We start from the raw sequence: 17,955 nt of genomic DNA, 5'->3' as shown, positions 1-17,955 counted from the left end.
TTATCCAACCATCATCTGACAACGTAGTCACAGTTCACTGACCATCAAGCAGGGGAAGTGATGGAGGCTGCGGCCTACTTTAAAGATATCTCGCTACTTGGCAGCTATTCTCTTTTGTAACTCAAAGGAGGGCTGGGTGACTCAGAGAAACAGAGAAAGAGAAGAGAGAGTTAGACTCAGTACTGAAGAACATAATCTACCACAACATCACCCACAGGCAAGTGAGGCTCATCTTTCAACACTGCCATCTGTAGTCCCCTTATAACTTGACCGCTCATAACTCACCCGCTCCTCAACCCCATATACTCATCCCTCCCCTCAACCCTGATGCTTCTTTAAAAATACCACATGCATGTAATGATATCATGAGTGTCAACAGATCCACAAGGCTTCTTAGCCCTGTTGTTTACTTTCTACATATTAGTTGAAGTTATAAGTACTGAGATCCAGACAAACACAGATGGATTACCTGTACACTGCAATGAAGGTGAGGTGATTTCATGCTAGAGCCTACAATAGCAGTGTTTACCGGGAACGTGATAACTTTAAATGTCTGGGAAATTGCCTTTGAAAGTTTATCGCAGTGCACAGGACATTTATCTGCGTTGGTTTGGATCCCATCCTAAGTGTCCCTACGATTCAGAACAAATGTCCAGTTATAAGACATTTTCATGAGACCGTAATGATGGGAGGCTGTCCATGCATGTCTTCTCTTAAAGGCTCAAGGTCCTTCCCTGTAATGTATCCTTGACTGTCACTGAGGAGGTTGTCTTTACATTTACTCAGGACACTAATTAACACTATTACATTCCTATGGTAGCTGGGGGGAAAATCTGATGAGGGAAATCTGATATTTAGGATACAAATGATCTCAGAGTTTGAAACTTAAGAGAGAGTACCTCAACCTCTCACTCACCCCCACCCCCACCACACTCTCTCACACATACACACACACTCTGTCCTTTACTTTTTACCTCCACCTCAACATTTCCACCGTCTTCCATCATCATACAGTGCCTTGCAAAAGTATTCATCCTCCTTGGTGTTTTTCCTATTTCGTTGCATTACAACCTGTTATTTAAATGGATTTTTATTTGTATTTCATGTAATGGACATTTTAAAAAAGTGTCCAAATTGGTGAAGTGAAATTTTAAAAATAACTTTTTTTTAAATGGAATAAAGTGCATGCATATGTATTCACCCCCTTTTCTATGAAGCCCCTAAATAAGATATGGTGCAACCAATTACCTTCAGAAGTCACATAATTAGTTCAATAAAGTCCACCTGTGTGCAATCTAAGTGTCACATGATCTCAGTATACATCAGTTCTGAAAGGCCCCAGAGTCTGCAACACCACTAAGCAAGGGGCACTACCAAGCAAGCGGCACCATGAAGACCAAGGAGCTCTCCAAACAGGTCAGGGACAACGTTGTGGTGAAGTACAGATCAGGGTTGGGTATAAAAAAATATCAGAAACTTTGAACATCCCACGGAGCACCATTAAATCCATTATTTAAAAAATGGAGCTGGGCTTTACGGAAGAGTGGCCAGAAAACAGAAATTGCTTAAAGAAATAAATAAGCAAACACATTTGGTGTTCGCCAAAAGGTATGTGGGAGACTCCCCAAACCTATGGAAGAAAGTACTCTGGTGGGATGAGACTAAAATTGAGCTTTTTGGCCATCAAGAAAACCCCTATGTTTGGCGCAAACTCAACCTCTTACATCACCCAGAGAACACCATCCCCACAGTGAAGCATCGTGGTGGCAGCATCATGCTGTGGGGATGTTTTTCATTGGCAGGGACTGGGAAACTGGTCAGAATTGAAGGAATGATGAATGGAGCAAAATACAGGGAAATTCTTGGGGAAACCTGTTTCAGTCTTCCAGAGATTTGAGACTGGGACGGAGGTTCACCTTCCAGCAGGACAATGACCCTAAGCATACTGCAAAAGCAACACTCGAGTGGTTTAAGGGGAAACATCTAAATGTCTAGGAATGGCCTAGTCAAAGCCCAGACCTCAATCCAATTGAGAATCTGTGGTATGACTTAAAGATTTCTGTACACCAGCAGAACCCATCCAACTTGAAGGAGCTGGAGCAGTTTTGCCTTGAAGAATGGACAAAAATCCAAGTGGCTAGATGTACAAAGCTTATAGAGACATGCACCAAGAGACTTGCGGCTGTAATTGCTGCAAAAGGTGCCTCTATAAAGCATTGACTTTGGGGCGGTGAATAGTTATGTACGCTCATATGTTTTCAGTTTTTTAGTCTTATTTCTTGTTTGTTTCACAATAAAAAATATTTAGCATTTTCAAAGTGGTAGGCATGTTGTGTAAATCAAATTATACAACCCCCCCACCCAAAAAATATATTTTAATTCCAGGTTGCAAGGCAACAAAAATGCCAAGGGGGGGTGAATACTTTCGCAAGCCACTGTAAACCTTTGGTGTGAAAAATAATACTGGATCCTGCTCTGCTCAAGAATGAGTAGGGTTCACACACACACATTTTGTTGTGGTGATTTACGAGGTGATTGCAGTTAAAAGGCCCAGTGGATAGAGGCAGTAGAGCCAGTCAATCTGAGATGAAGGAGCCGGTCCTAAGCTCTGTTATCCCATTAACCAGCTATAATGAAGCAACTGAATAGCAGTGGCCGGCTTTTTCACTCAGTCTAATTGCGTCCCATGATCAGAAAAACTACCCCAGGAGGATGGAGCTCCTTTTCATTCAGATATAATCAGATAGGCGCAATCATTGATTTTCTATCTATCGTTTTAGATTAGAGCTTTTGTCGGTTGATTTGGAGAACAGGTCAATTATTAAATGGGGATAGGAGGTGGAAAGGGGCAAACATTTTCAAAAACAGCATTGTTGAACGGTCAATTCGGCAAATCACAGTCTCTATTGTCTCTCTTTCATGAATTGGCATTGTTTTGGTTCTAAGTATTGTGTGCTAGAAAATTATTTATTTAAAGAGACACAGCAACAAACACTCAGTCAGCCAGGAAAGTGAGAATAATCTAACTGTTGTTTTCTGTGTTCTTGTGAAGAGTTGAGGCAAGTTACCTAATGGAGTGGCCATACTGTCTTATTCACATCCAGACAGGATGCGATATCTAGATAAGATGAAAGAGAAACAAAAGTAGATCGTAAACAACCGTCTCATTCCCTGAAGCAAAACTGACAGGGAAGCAGCACACAACACAACGCACACAAACAACACACGCTCGACCAGTTTCCTGAAATTAGACAGGAGTACTAAGATTCTGTGTTCTTTTTAACTGGTTGGAAGAATAGAGAACACTGTCTGTAATTGTTGAGAGGTGCAATAGAGTCATTTTGTTAGTTGTTTTTAAGCAGTGCAAGCATCAGACATGATAACAGTGAGTGTTCATTTGTTTTTAATGGTGGGAAGCTGTTTTGTTATTATTCATTTAACTTCCTGGTTATGGAGATAAGGCACTAAACAATCCCCCCCACACATACACACACAGTCAGTCAGTCTCTATGTTCCTCTCTCTGCAGGGTGTCTGGTAAGATGAGTCAGAGCAGTGTGGAGCTGGACCGGAGTAGCCAGCAGGGCTCCGTGGAGAGCCTGTCCTACAGTCTCTGTGGCCTGGGGAGCAGCAGCCTGCCTTCAGCCTCGATTGACAGCCTGCATGGAGGTTCCAACAGAGCCCTCTCTGATTCTGGTGAGTACAGCCACCCGCCGGGACACAAAAACTAGAGACAAGAGATACAAGAGCAGAACAAAAATAATTAAGTGAGCGCTACACACAAGGCTGTGCGATTTTTTGGGGGGGCCAGATATTGCAATTGCGATTATGAGTTGCGATTTTCAAACATACATACTGTGGTAACTAAATATAAAACCAAATGAAACAAATATTTTCCAACATCGTTATAGACTACATATGATAATAGATAGAATTATTACACCTATATACAGTTGATGTCGGAAGTTTACATACACTTAGGTTGGAGTCATTAAAACTAGTTTTTCAACCACTCCACAAATTTCTTGTTAACAAACTATAGTTTTGGCAAGACAGTTAGGACATCTACTTTGTGCGTGACAAGTAATTTTTCCAACAATTGTTTACAGACAGATTATTTCGCTTATAATTCACTGTATCACAATTCCAGTGGGTCAGAAGTGTACATACACTAAGTTGACTGTGCCTTTAAACAAAATTCCAGTCTTTCAATCACTCACGTGGGTATAACCAATGAGGAGATGGCACATGGGTACCTGCTTCTATAAACCAATGAGGAGATGGGAGAAAAACTATTTTTCCGGTTGTCGTGGTAATACTATGGAAGTGTAGATGCCAATCACCATATAAGTTCAAAGATGAAAAAGCTTGGGAGGAGAGATGACTAGAAATTATTCGGGTGACCGTTTTATGTGTGGATTAATTGTCGGAGTAAAGGACCTTGTGCATTTCAGGTAAAATAACAACTCAATGTTTATATTACAGGTCAAATGAGCTAATAACAGCAAGCTAGCTGAATAGGACAAATTAGCTAGCAAGTGCAAGCTAACTAGCTAAATTGCCATACATGTTTAATGCTCTTTGACCTGTCCCCAAATTAATGTCATTGGATCATAGTTTGTTTTGATATTTTAACCTGCATGTCGTGATCGCATTTGGTGTAGGGGGACAAAGTAAATGTATGCACGATGGCACACGTGCGCAGCCGGTTTGGGTTCCGTGTAAGGTAGCCTAGTGGTTAGAGTGTTGGACTAGTAACCGGAAGGTTGCAAGTTCAAACCCCCTAGCTGACAATGTACAAATCTGTCGTTCTGCCCCTGAACAGGCAGTTAACCCACTGTTCCTAGGCCGTCATTGAAAATAAGAATTTGTTCTTAACTGACTTGCCTAGTTAAATAAAGGTTCAATAAAAAATTTTAAAATAAAAAAAGGACAACAAAGTCAAGTTATTGGAGTGGCCATCACAAAGCCCTGACCTCAATCCCATAGAAAATGTGTGGGCAGAACTGAAAAAGCATGTGCGAGCAAGGAGGCCTACAAACCTGACTCAGTTACACCAGCTCTGTCAGGAGGAATGGGACAAATTCACCCAACTTATTGTGGGAAGCTTGTGGAAGGCTACCCGAAACATTTGACCCAAGTTAAACTATTTAAAGGCAATGCTACCAAATACTAATTGAGTGTATGTAAACTTCTGACCCACTGGGAATGTGATGAAAGAAATAAAAGCTCAAATAAATCATTCTCTCTACTATTATTCTGACATTTCACATTCTAAAAATAAAGTGGTGATCCTAACTGAACTAAAACAGGGAATTTTTACTAGGATTAAATATGTCAGGAATTGTGAAAAACTGAGTTTAAATGAATTTGGCTGAGGTGTATGTAAACTTCCGACTTCAACTGTATTAAAACACATTTTTATTATCTAAATAATATGCTATAAGCAAAGCATTTAATTAATTAATGAATAACATAATGAGTTCCTTATTTCTATTTTACCATTATGAGTTCTTAATTAACGTAAGTGAATTATTTATTCAGGTACCCATAGGCTACAGATGGAATAGGAAGCTTCTGATTGTGTATTTATGTATAAGTAGACTCAATCGTTATTATAATTGAAATGATAAGACAAAAGTGCCTTAACAAAAACATGTAACACATAGGTCACCAATTGCAAGGTGAAGCCTCCGTCCAAAACATTGGAGTTTGGTCCAGTCATTCAACGCGACATTCAACGTTTCAGCTTCTCCCTTCATTTTGTTATACAGTGTTGGGAATGGCGACTTGGGAGAAATATGTGCGAGATGGAAATCTTGTATCTCCTGTCTGGCTTGTTCATCATCTTCTTGAAGCCATCTTTGCTGACTGTGTAAATAGGAACATTTCTTTAAGCTATGTGATAGGGGATAGCCTCTGTGATTTCTATGTCTGTAATCAATGCCTGTTTCGGCGGCTGGTTGTGGCTGAGGGGCTTTCCTACTGTCAGATGTTTTTTTTCCACCATGCAATCATTGTAAAGTAGAGGATGGTTATTCTTCAAGTGATTTAATACATTTGTCGTGTTGTCTCTTGTTGTTGCCACAACTCTGAGGCACTTTTTACACAACACTTCAATTTGGTTGACATCAGTCTGGCTGTAGCCAAAATACTGCCATACCACTGAAGGTGTGCCCTTCTTTGGCACACACACACACACACACAGGTAAAGCCCTTTCTTTCCTCACCAGAGTCTAACTGCACGCTTTAAGCAGGGACACTTGTGATTGGCCAGCATGCACAAGCCATGCAGAGAGTGAGAGAGTTCGCTTGTGATTGGTCAGCATCCTCTGTGCATGTGCAGACGTAGGATCTACAGTTTGCTACAGCAGGAAATTAATCCTGCCGCAAAAGGAAATGTGAATTATTATGCTGATTATAATTAAATTGACATTTTTGTAGGGGTTGATACATTTTTCGTAAGGGAAAATCAAGTCTGAATTTTCAAAGTGGAAATCTCAACTACACTACAAATGTTTCATTTCCTGCATATAAGTTCCTGCATCTGTAGAGAGTGAATGAACAGGGTCTAGCGCATCTTATTGGAGGAGGTACCGTAGTCTAGTTTTTTATTAACGGAGTGTCAAAGGAAGGAGAAAATTGCAGCCTCTTGCAATAATGTAAAATAATTGTGCCCCAGAGTTGGTCCTGGGGGAAATCTTGCCCTTTATGCCATGTTACCTGATTAGGAAAAATGTCTTCACTTGTTTTCCATTTGTGGTAGTCACATGGCTCTACTAGAAGGAATCTAACTAGGTTGAGATTGAGAGAACAATCAGAAGAGGAAAAGGCTACGGCAGATATGAGGTTATAGTAGCAGAAGTCCAGCGTTCATTTCTCTGTCCTCTTCCAAATTGTGTGTGTGCCTGTCTCTCTGTCTGTGTGACCAGACTTTGTTTTGAAATATACTTTTCCCAGATAGACAGATTGAATCAGTGTGCGTGTGTGTTTGAGTGCATGTGAGTGTGTGCGTGTGTCTAACCCTGCACACTGCTGGCTGAGGTCTGACGCACCATCACTCTTGTCTGGCGTCACTGTCTTCGTCTCTCCATATAAGCCCAGGGGATGCAACCCAAATGGCACCTTGTTCTCTATGTAGTGCACTACTTATGACCACAGGTCTCCTGTCAAAAGTAATGCACTCAAAAGGAATATGGTGCCATTTGGGACACTCCCAGACAGTATGTAATTGCCTCACTTCCTGGGAAGTGTTTGAAGAGATAATTATGGGACTTTGATAAGGAGGAAAATACGGGCTTTTGCTGCTCCATGCAGACATGTCATCTTTCCTTTAGATTTCCGCTCTGGAAACTCACTCATTTAGTCGGTGTTAAAAATGTGACTCTATGACTCTATTTCCTACAGTGTTCACTACTTTTGACCAGAGCCCAAAGGTCTGGTCAAAAGTTGTGCACTTTGTAGGGAATAGGGTGCCATTTGAGAAGCAGCCTTACTGTCAACAAGCACACACTTACCCATCTCTCTGGGTTAGACTGTGGAGTTTCACATTCTTTATATTGTACTCTTTAATTCACAATTTCCTAATGGTATAGCACAGCAGACACGTTGACCATCATATTGAACTCCCTCACTACACCCTCTCAGGGAACTTTGAATAGATGAAATGTGACTAAGATGTTAGACGTTACAAGGGAGAGACACTTAGACACAGTGATAGTATGGGTACAGCTAGCCAACGTCACCCAGGCAGATGCTGTTGTGGATAATGTACTTTAATGTAGGTTTATGGGTGACGGGTCATTTCCTCTAGGTCTATATGGGTGAGGGATAATGTAGATTGCTCTGTTGGCTAAGATGGTTGGCTTTGAGTTGCTGGGCAGAAGATCGCTAGTTTAATCCCCACTCGGGGCAGAACAGAATGCAATCTGTTACATATGGATAATGTGCGGTATGTTTATGGAAAACGTACTATAGGTTTATGGGTTAGGGTTAATGTACTGTAGGTTTGTGGGTGAGGGGTAATGTGCTGTATTGGTAATGTACTATATATTTATAGCATTCTGGGTGAGGGAGGCACAAGGACACAAAGCTCCAATTATAAGAATCAATACAGGCGCCTGAGGCGGTAGGCTCCTAGTTCAACAGTAACTACTAGCGGCCGTTAGTCGCTCTCCTCACTCTCCCTATTGCTCATACTGGGCATGTAACGATTCACTAATACACATTGGTTCCTAGTTCAAATGTTTAAGATCGGGACCCCAATCCAATCCAGATCTAGCATGCATCAGTCGGAAAATCAATTCAAAGGTTACGAATCGTCGGCTAGTTTTTTTTCTTCTTCTCAAATAACTTTCTGTCTAACTTCTGAAAATATCGCTCTTATAAATGCGTTGATAGTCCCTTTGCGTGCCGAACAACCCCAGGGAATATCAGTAGCCAAGTGAAACTGCACACTGTGCCCAGCTTCGCGCACTGCCCGAAGAGAGTTCTATTTCTGATCTTGTAGCTGCGGGGCACCTTCAGCATTCAAATGCTTGTAAAATGGCTTGCACAATATTAGGCTTTATTAGTTGATTGACAACCAATATCATTTTCAAGCTTATTGTTTTCAAATGCGCTGTTGAAAATGGTGTTTTACCAGAATAGAATTAAGCTACTAGAGACACAACTCTGATCTGGCTATAGCCTACCTGCAGATCGAGGCTTGCGTTCGATTTTATTTTGATTGTTCAGGTTCACCATCAGCAATAGTTTGGATAGTTTTGCTTTGAACAGTCAGTGTATTCAGAAAGTATTCAGACCACTTTAACTTTTCCACATTGTTACGTTAGTCTTATTCTAAAATTGATTTACTAAAAAATAAAAACTCAATCTGCACACAATACTCCATAATGAGAAAGCAAAAACGTTTTTGTTTACAGAAAAAAGCAAACAGATGAGACTCAGAATTGAGCTCAAGTGCACCCTGCTTCCGTTGATCATCCTTGATGTTTCTAATTGATTGGAAAGGTACACCTGTGTGTGTGTGTATATATATATATATATATATATATATATAAACAGGAATTGTCCATAGAGCTCCAAGACAGGATTGTGTCGAGGCATAGATCTGGGGAAGGGTACCAAAACATTTCTGCAGCATTGAAGGTCCCCAAGAACGCAGTTGCCTCCATCATTTTTAAATGGAAGAAGTTTGGAACCACCAAGACTCCCTAGAGCTGGCCACCCAGGCAAACTGAGCAATCGAGGGAGAAGGCCCTTGGTCAGGGAGGTGACCAAGAACCCGATGGTCACTCTGACAGAGCTCCAGTTCCTCTGTGGAGATGAGAGAGCCTTGTAGAAGGACAACCATCTCTGCAGCACTCCACCAATCAGGCTTTTATGGTAGAGTGGCCACACGGAAGCCACTCCTCAGTAAAAGACACATGAAAGCCCACTTGGTTTCCCAAAAGGCACCTAAAGGACTCTCAGACCATGAGAAACAAGATTCCCTGGTCTGATGAAACCAAGATTGAACACTTTGGCCTGAAACCTGGCACCATCCCCGCTGTGAAACATGGTGGTGGTAGCATCATGCTGTGGGGATGTTTTTTAGCGGCAGGGGCTGGGAGACTAGTCAGGATCAAGGGAAAGATGAACGGAGCAAAGTACAGAGAGATCCTAGATGAAAACATGCTCCAGAGCGTTCATGACCTCAGACTGGGGCAAAGGTTCACCTTTCAACAGGATAATAACCCTAAGCACACAGCCAAGATAACGCTGGAGTTGTTTCAGGACAAGTCTCTGAATGTCCTTGAGTGGCCACACCAGAGCCCGGACTTGAACCCGATCGAACATCTCTGGAGAGACCTGAAAATAGCTGTGCAGCAACGCTCCCCATCCAACCTGACAGATCTTGAGAGGATCTGCAGAGAACAATGGGAGAAACTCCCCAAATACAGGTGTGCCAAGCTTGTATCATCATACCCAAGAAGACTCGAGGCTGTAATCACTGCCAAAGGTGCTTCAACAAGGGCCTCCTGAGTGGCGCGATGGTCTAAGGCATTGTACTGCAGTGCTAGCTATGCCACTAGAGATCCTGGTTCGAGTCCAGGCTCTGTCGCAGCCGACCGCAACCGGGAGACCCATGGGGCGGCGCACAATTGGCCCAGTGTCGTCCAGATTAGGGGAGGGTTTGGTCGACAGAGATGTTTTTGTTCAATCAGGCTCTAGCGACTCCTGTGGCAGGCCGGGAATCCTGCACACTGACACGGTCGCCAGGTGTACGGTGTTTCCTCAGACACATTGGTGGGCTGGCTTCTGAGTATTGTGTCAAAAAGCAGTGTGGCTGGTTTTGTTTCGGAGGATGCACGGCTCTTGACCTTCGCCTCTTACGAGTCCGTATGGGGGTTGTAGTGATGGGGCAAGACTGTAACTACAAATTGGGGTAAAGAAAAAAGGTGCTTCAACAAATACTTATGTGATATTTCCAATTTTTTTTCTCTAAAAACCTGTTTAAGCTTGGTCATTGTAGGGTAATGTGTGTAGATTGATGAGGGGAATAGAATAAGGCTGGAACATAACAAAATGTGGAAAAGGTCAAGGGGTCAAATACTTTCCGAATTATCATTCCATAACAAGAACAGCAAACCCTTTTGGCGAGCAGCACTGCTTTGCCAAAGCAAGAGGAGAAGAGAAGCTTACTCAGTAAAGACCTCAAAACGATCAACATCATTTGATTTCGAGACAGGGGTGAAATCCAAAGTTGTGCTATATGTTCATTGGTCATTTCATAGACAAATATTGATACATTACTAGCGCAAACGCTTAGAATCTGCAAAAATTACACGTTAGTTGGGTGCTGGCGATTTCAGATCAAAAGTGGGGGGACAAAAAGCCTACATGCACTACCCAACCCCCCCAATCTGATAGTGGTGTGATAGATGCCCAGTCTCCCTTACGGCTCAGCTGGGTTCTTACATACACCACTCACACACACACACACACACACACACGCTTCAGAGAAGTCAGCTCAGAGTTGTTTTCTAGTGTGAGATGTTTTGATCAAATGTTTTTTATTATATGTATATGGATTCGGCAACTGTTTGATCAGAGAAGTGTTGATGCTGCTGGTACTAGTAGTTCTCCAGTGTTTAAGTAAATTCAGTATATAAAAAAATGGAAATGTGCTTCAAATGTAATATTTTATCTTGTGCCTGTAGCCTGTCTCTGTGTGATATCCAATATCAACATGAATACTGATGACTTCTCTCTCGCTCTCTACAGGTTCCCATGATGCCCCTCGTCTGTCGTGCGCCTCCCCATTTCTCAGAAGCCCCATGGACTCCTCTCCAGTGTCTCCTCACCCTGACCCGTTCCCTAGCAACAACCTTTCCAACCAGCTGCAGCCACCGCCTCTCCCCGAGAAGAAGATGGTGAACCGCACTGTCTCCGCCCCTGACAGCGCAGCCGGGAAACCCCTGTTCTGGGCCTTCCCCCGCCTCCCCTTCACCGGTGGTTCCGAGAGCAACGCATCTCGTCCAGACGTACCATCCCTGTCCAGCCTCCCATCCTCCCCTGTCGACCCCCGTCCCCTTTACTCCTCCGAATCCCTAGAGCGCTGTCATGGCCCTCCGGGTCGCCCCCTGCACTCCCGGACCCTGGACGAACCCCCGAAAGTACGTGGTCGACTCGGAGGACACAGCAGGGGCAGCATCACCTCCTCCTCCTCCCCCCAGCTCAGCGGCCCTCACCTCTCAGCCTCCGGGCCCAGCCACGGCTCTAGCCTGCAGCTGCAGACCCTGCTCAGTAACATAGACAGTAGAGAGGGCATCTACTCTAAGCTGGGAGGCCTGTACGCTGAGTCGTTGCGGCGCCTGGCTCTGAAATGTGAGGACCACTTCACCCGCAGTCAGAAGAACACGCTGCGCTTCGATGAGAGCAACTGGTCCTTGTTCAAACTGACCTGTAACAAAGCCAGCTGTAATGCAGGCGATGCTGTGTACTACTCTGCTGCCTGCGCCTCCGACCCATCTAACTCCTACGCTGTCAAGGTGACAACCTTAGATACCTTTCATCTCCATAGCTCTCTGTGTTCTCAAGTTTTACACTACACACACACACACACACACAGTCAAGGTAATTGAATACAAACTTTCTTAGTTAACCTTTATCTAGGCCCCTTTTCGGTCAGAAGAACGCTTTCACTAGGGAGATATGTCTGTCTGTGTTCTTGAGTTTCAAAGTGGGATTGTTTTGGGGGCCACGGCTCTCATGTGGTGCTTGATAATCAAATGTTTTTGCTATCAAGGACTCTGGTGTTTAATGTTTATAATAAGTCTGAAAGACAAAACAAAAAGGCTGAGAATACATTTAGAGGCGGGGGGGAACGTGTGGAATTATAAACAAGCATGTGGCGAGGATGTGTGTGTGTGGGTGAGAGACATAATTACCGTGAGAAGAGGTTCTTTGTAATCTGTAGTTTAAATTCAAACTCCTCTTTTTTTTTTCTTTTTTACCCCTTTTTCTCCCCAATTCCATGGTATCCAATTGTTTTTAGTAGCTACTATATTGTCTGATCGCTACAACTCCCGTACGTGCTCAGGAGAGGCGAAGGTTGAAAGTCACGCGTCCTCCGATACACAACCCAACCAAGCAGCACTGCTTCGTAACACAGCACCATCCAACCCGGAAGCCAGCCGCACCAATGTGTCGGAGGAAACACCATGCACCTGGCAACCTTGGTAGCGCGCACTGCGCCCGGCCCGCCACAGGAGTCGCTGGTGCGCGATGAGACAAGGATTTCCCTACCGGCCAAAACCTCCCTAACCCGGACGACACTAGGCCAATTGTGCGTCGCCCCACAGGCCTCCCGGTCGCGGCCGGTTACGACAGAGCCTGGGCGCGAACCCAGAGTCTCTGGTGGCACAGCTGGCGCTGCAGTACAGCACCCTTAACCACTGCGCCACCCGGGAGGCCCTCAAACTCCTCTCTGATTGGATTGTGTACGTTCAAACTCCTCTGTTCTACTCATCAATCAAGGTCATCTTCCTACCTTGTTAAAGACTAGCTCGCTAAACAATAAAACCTGTCCAATGAAGTAGGCCGACCCCGTAACAAGCTTTTTGACTGTTTAGAGAACCAGAGGGAGCCACAGCCCCTTCACTTTGTGTATGTACCAAATGGCATGTTATTCCCTACGTAGTGCACTACTTTTGACCATATAGGAGATAGGGTGCCATTTGGGACAGATTTGGTTTGTTCTCTGAGGGAAGAGAAGGAAGGTCCCACCATTCTAGTGTTCCTCCAGGGAATGTACTGTAGCCTGCCGTGGAGGGAGGAGGGTGTGCTGCTCTGCATTCATTCTCACTGACCTTTGTCCCAAAGTCATTAGCAACGTGTAAATCCAGAGCAGGGCCCTGTGTGTTAAGGGAGGTTTGCTGCAGAGACTCTGCATAGTCTTTCCTAATGTCTCTGTGTCCATTAATCTTTTCATGCCAGCCAGGATTTACAGTTATACACACGCCTGTTGTCAAGGCCTGTACACACACACACATATATATCAAAGATCCCCTCTCTCTCTCACACACACACACACGCACACACAGTGTATGAAATAATCCAGCCTTCATATTAATCATCAGACTGTCCCAAATAACACCCTATTCCTTATATAGTCCACTACATTTCCCTATGGGCCCTGGTCAAAAGTATTGCATTATATATGGAAATTGGGTGCAATTTGGGAAGTACCCTATGTCATATCAGAGCTTACCCTATTCCCAATATAGTGCACTACTTTTGACTAGGGTCTATAGGACTCTGGTCAAAAGTAGTGCACTATATAGGGAATAAGGTGCAATGTGGGATGCAACACACAGTGTTTGGCTTTGCACGTATTGGACATGATGAAACTCATTCATCATAGCTGCCATAAGTGTACCAGTGTTTGTCTGCTTGAAAACAAGATCGAAATGAATGCAGGATTTAAAGCTTGGTGACAGCGAGTGAGAATACTAAATCTCACCAAGTGCAAGTAGAGAATGTGTTAATGTCTCTACTTGAAGTAGTACAATAAGGGGAAAGACTCTTGCAAAGTCTCTTGTGTCTCTTCTGGATGCAGAGATAGTATACAAGTTATAAAACTGCTTCAATTATAACTTAAGTATTTCCACATTCTGTCCACATCAGGGCTTTGACTCTTGTTTATCAATGTAATTCAAGTATTTTCCCCACTATGCACATTGTGGTCTAAGCAGTCTCTTCCTCCACCACTCTGTTCTCTGAAAGTGCCAGGCAGACATTTTCCTAATTCTCTCCACATCATGGCGTTGACTCTCCCCTCCTCCATTCTCTACCTAACTATAACCAGTATGTTTCCCTCTCTCCCTCCAGATTTGTAAGAGCCAGACCTCTGAAGCCAAGCAGGGTCACCTCTACGGCTTGTCTGTCCAGCAAACCCTCCCGCCCCACTTCAACCTCCAGCAGGACTGTGGTCACTTCATCGCCTGCGTCCCCCAGAGCATGCTCCCCCCTGACGAGGCTTCACTGCCCCTCGGGCCCAACCCCACGCAGGGGGACAAGGAACGCGTAGTGGTTATCACCCAGGAGGTGCCACAGCAGAGTACGGCAGACTTCGTGAAGGAGTGGGCGTCCTTCCACCAGGCTCAGCCAGAGGTCAGTTGTCTGTCTGCGTATCTTGTACAGTACTAGGCTGCGTCTCAAATGGCACCCTAGGCCCCTGGTTAAAAGTAGTGCACTATATAGGGAATATGGTGCCATTTGGGACACTCGTAGCTTTCTTCATTTTTGCTTTAAGCTTTCAGCCTTTAAAAAAATCTTGTTTTGATGTACAGAGCTTCGTGATTTCTGATGAATAGCGCTCTACTATTGAAATGTATTGTTTTTTATCTAGGTGTACGAACGGCGGGTCTGCTTCCTCCTGCTGCAGCTGTGCAACGGTCTGGAGCACCTAAAGGAGCACGGGGTCACACACCGCGACCTCTGTCTGGAGAACCTTCTCCTGATCCCTCACCAACGCCCCCTGCAGGCCAACCCCAATGCCCCCTACGACCAGAAGCACCTCCCCCGCCTGGTCATCGCCAGCTTCGCCAAGGCCAAGCAGCGAAACACTGAGGATTCCGCTGCCAATGATCCCCGCATTAAACGCGACCATGCCCGCCTGGCCCCGGAAATCGTGTCGGCCGCCCAGTACCGGAAATTCGACGAGTTCCAAACGGGAATCCTGATCTACGAGCTGCTCCACCAGCCCAACCCATTCGAGGTGAGCCCAAAACTGAAAGAACAGGACTACAACTGTGAGGACCTGCCCCCCATTCCTCCAGTCTCCCTCTACTCCACTGGGCTCCAGAGACTAACCCGGCTGCTCCTCCAGCCAGACCCAATGAAACGCATCCACATCCAGGAGGCCAAGCGGGTGCTGCAGAGCCTACTGTGGGGCCCCCGGAGGGACCTGATGGAGCAGCAGCGGTGGGGGAACCGAGACAGGCTGGGCCCCGGAGAAGGGCCATGCCACGAGGGCCTCCTCAACTGGCTGGACGTGAAGAGAGCCCTGCTGATGATGAAGTTTGCTGAGAGGTCTCTGGAGCCGGAGAGGAACGCAGAGTTGGAGGACTGGCTGTGTTGTCAGTACTTCAGCGCCGCTCACCCTCTGTCCCTGTGTCATACAGCTGAACTGCTCTACTCACTCAAATGACTGAAACACTGACTGGACAAACTGTCTGAATCCCAAATCAACCCCTAGCTCCCTAGGCACTCCATGAGATCTGAAAAGATTGGATAGTTTTAGGATTGGGGCGAGTTTGTGGGCAATGTGTAGAGACAATGAACCAATGCCTTGGGTTTCCCTGTATCTGTCACGGAGGATATACGAAAATACAATGTGAACCTGCTGCCTGCCTGCCTCCTTTACAACGACATGCATGAAAGCAAGGCATCACTGACTGACCATTCAGCTTCTACTGTATGTGTTCTAGTTTACAGACTGCTGTTTTGTTTACTGTCTGGACTAAGGCAGACCACTGGAGATTGTCCAAAAGCACAGCCAGGCCAGGGATGGACAGAACAGCCTAACATGGAATGGTCTCTCTGGCCAGACTGAGCATTCTGCACTCTCCACCCCAAACACAGCCCCTGTGAGAAGAGACGTGCACAGAAAGGAGCAAATCAGACAAAGATTTACACTTACTATAATGCAAAGTACTAATGAACAACAGTCGAGCCAAGACATTCTAACTGTTATGGTCTTGTCCTTAATTAATAGGACTTCTTGATACCCATTTGCCCTTTGAGATAGTAAGAGCTCTCGCTGGTATTTCATCCCTGTCCACTCCAGCAAGTCTTGACATAAATGTTTGATTGTGCCTGTGCAGCTATTTAATTTTTATTTGCTTATTACAAAATGTAAATAGAGGGTCACACACAAGTATTTACATTTGCCTATATTACAATGGCACATATAGTAAAAGTGTTGACACGGAGTCAACAGGTTCTAGAATGATGCTTACCATTCAGTGTAAAGGTATGATGTTGCATCTCACCTTGTCAATCCATATGGGGAGTAAGGGTATTGGTCTTTAGAGAGGCAGCCATTTTAAAGGCAAAGCTGTTTTGACTGAATGGAACTAGCCTGACCTGAACCAATTCAAAATGTGTACTGCCTAATGCCACTCAATACGGTGTGTATTGCATTAGTTAAGATGGCCAGAACCACCACTGCTATGGCCCCACTTACGCCAATACTTACCTTAATATCATCTACAATTGTTGTTTTCGATATTATAAAATTGTTACAGTGCCTTTAGTTCTCCATGTGTTACGGTGACTGAGAACTTCATTGTAAATCGTAACCCCTATACACCCTCTTCGATATGTGAAACTGGAATTTCACAGACTAGTCTGGAGACAGATATAACTTGTACATACAAAGATTATAGATCAACTGTTGTGCCCCACTCAAGCAGGTCTTAATAATTGCAATGGATAAGATCCATAGTGAAAGTATTTATGATATCCAATTGTTTAACCTGTATTAGTCACTGGAATGCCTTTTTGTTTTTTTGGTTACGTCCAAAATTTACATTTACATTTAAGTCATTTAGGAGACGCTCTTATCCAGAGCGACTTACAAAATAACACTATATTACCTACATGGTGCACTACTTTTGACTAGGGCCAATATAGAGTTTTGGTCCAAAGTAGTGCACTATTTAGAGAATAGGGTGCCATTTTGGGAAGCTACCTGTGATTGTTTTTCCCTTTTTATTACTTTGTTTGTTTTAGAGGTTGATGTTTTAATGCTTCTGCTGTTGTGCTTGCTGTGTCTCCTCTCCTTTGCCAGTGCACTGCAGCAGACTGCTTCCACACACACTTTAACTTAGCTTTTTCTCCAATGAGAAATATGGCCTGAGGCTGCAAAGGAAACAGTCCAAATACTGTTCTATTCCACTGCAGTTATCATTATGGGACTAGAACATTTACACTTCTCTGATGACTAACAAGTTATTAACAGAATTTGTGAGCCTCACCTGCATCTATTAATAAATTGTAAATGTTTTCACACATTCACACCATACTCCGTCTCAGTCTTTCTGTTTTGAATCAATGGGTGGAACCTGTGAATGGATATAAGTGTGCTGCTGATTATGGCCTGGTACTTTGTAAGACCTTAGCTGCTAATGAAATGGAGAGAAAAAAAGGCTTGAATGCCTGAGTCAGGGAGCTGTAAGGAAAATGTGAAAGCCCATTTGTACAAAATGGTACAAATGTGGTACAAAGCAGTCAGTGGAGGCTCCTCAGAGGAGGAAGGGGAGGACCATCCTCCTCAGTGAATATCATAAAAATGTAAATTGTAAAATGTTTAGAAAGTTATCCTTTTTAAATAAAACTATACTAAATATAAACACACCACCAAATGACTGATTAAAACACTATTCTGCCCAAAAGGTCTACAGTAG

The 17,955-nt window shown here is 44.1% G+C and overlaps 1 protein-coding gene across 1 annotated transcript in view; it reads left to right on the top strand.

Annotated features, from left to right (window-relative positions):
- LOC115106035 (inactive tyrosine-protein kinase PRAG1-like) overlaps positions 1–17,566 on the top strand; it is a 33,879-nt gene extending 16,313 nt beyond the window's left edge. Inside the window, 4 exon segments of the mRNA XM_029628635.2 lie at positions 3,528–3,694; positions 11,267–12,033; positions 14,375–14,656; positions 14,895–17,566. Of these exon segments, the coding sequence (XP_029484495.2) occupies positions 3,528–3,694; positions 11,267–12,033; positions 14,375–14,656; positions 14,895–15,695 (2,017 nt within the window). The 3' untranslated portion in view covers positions 15,696–17,566.
- Positions 17,567–17,955: the final 389 nt, after the last annotated feature.

Source organism: Oncorhynchus nerka, linkage group LG4 (genome assembly GCF_034236695.1).
Source record: "Oncorhynchus nerka isolate Pitt River linkage group LG4, Oner_Uvic_2.0, whole genome shotgun sequence".
NCBI lineage: Eukaryota > Metazoa > Chordata > Actinopteri > Salmoniformes > Salmonidae > Oncorhynchus > Oncorhynchus nerka.
Note: the sequence above shows the minus strand (reverse complement) of the source record. Positions and strands in the feature narration are given on the sequence as shown.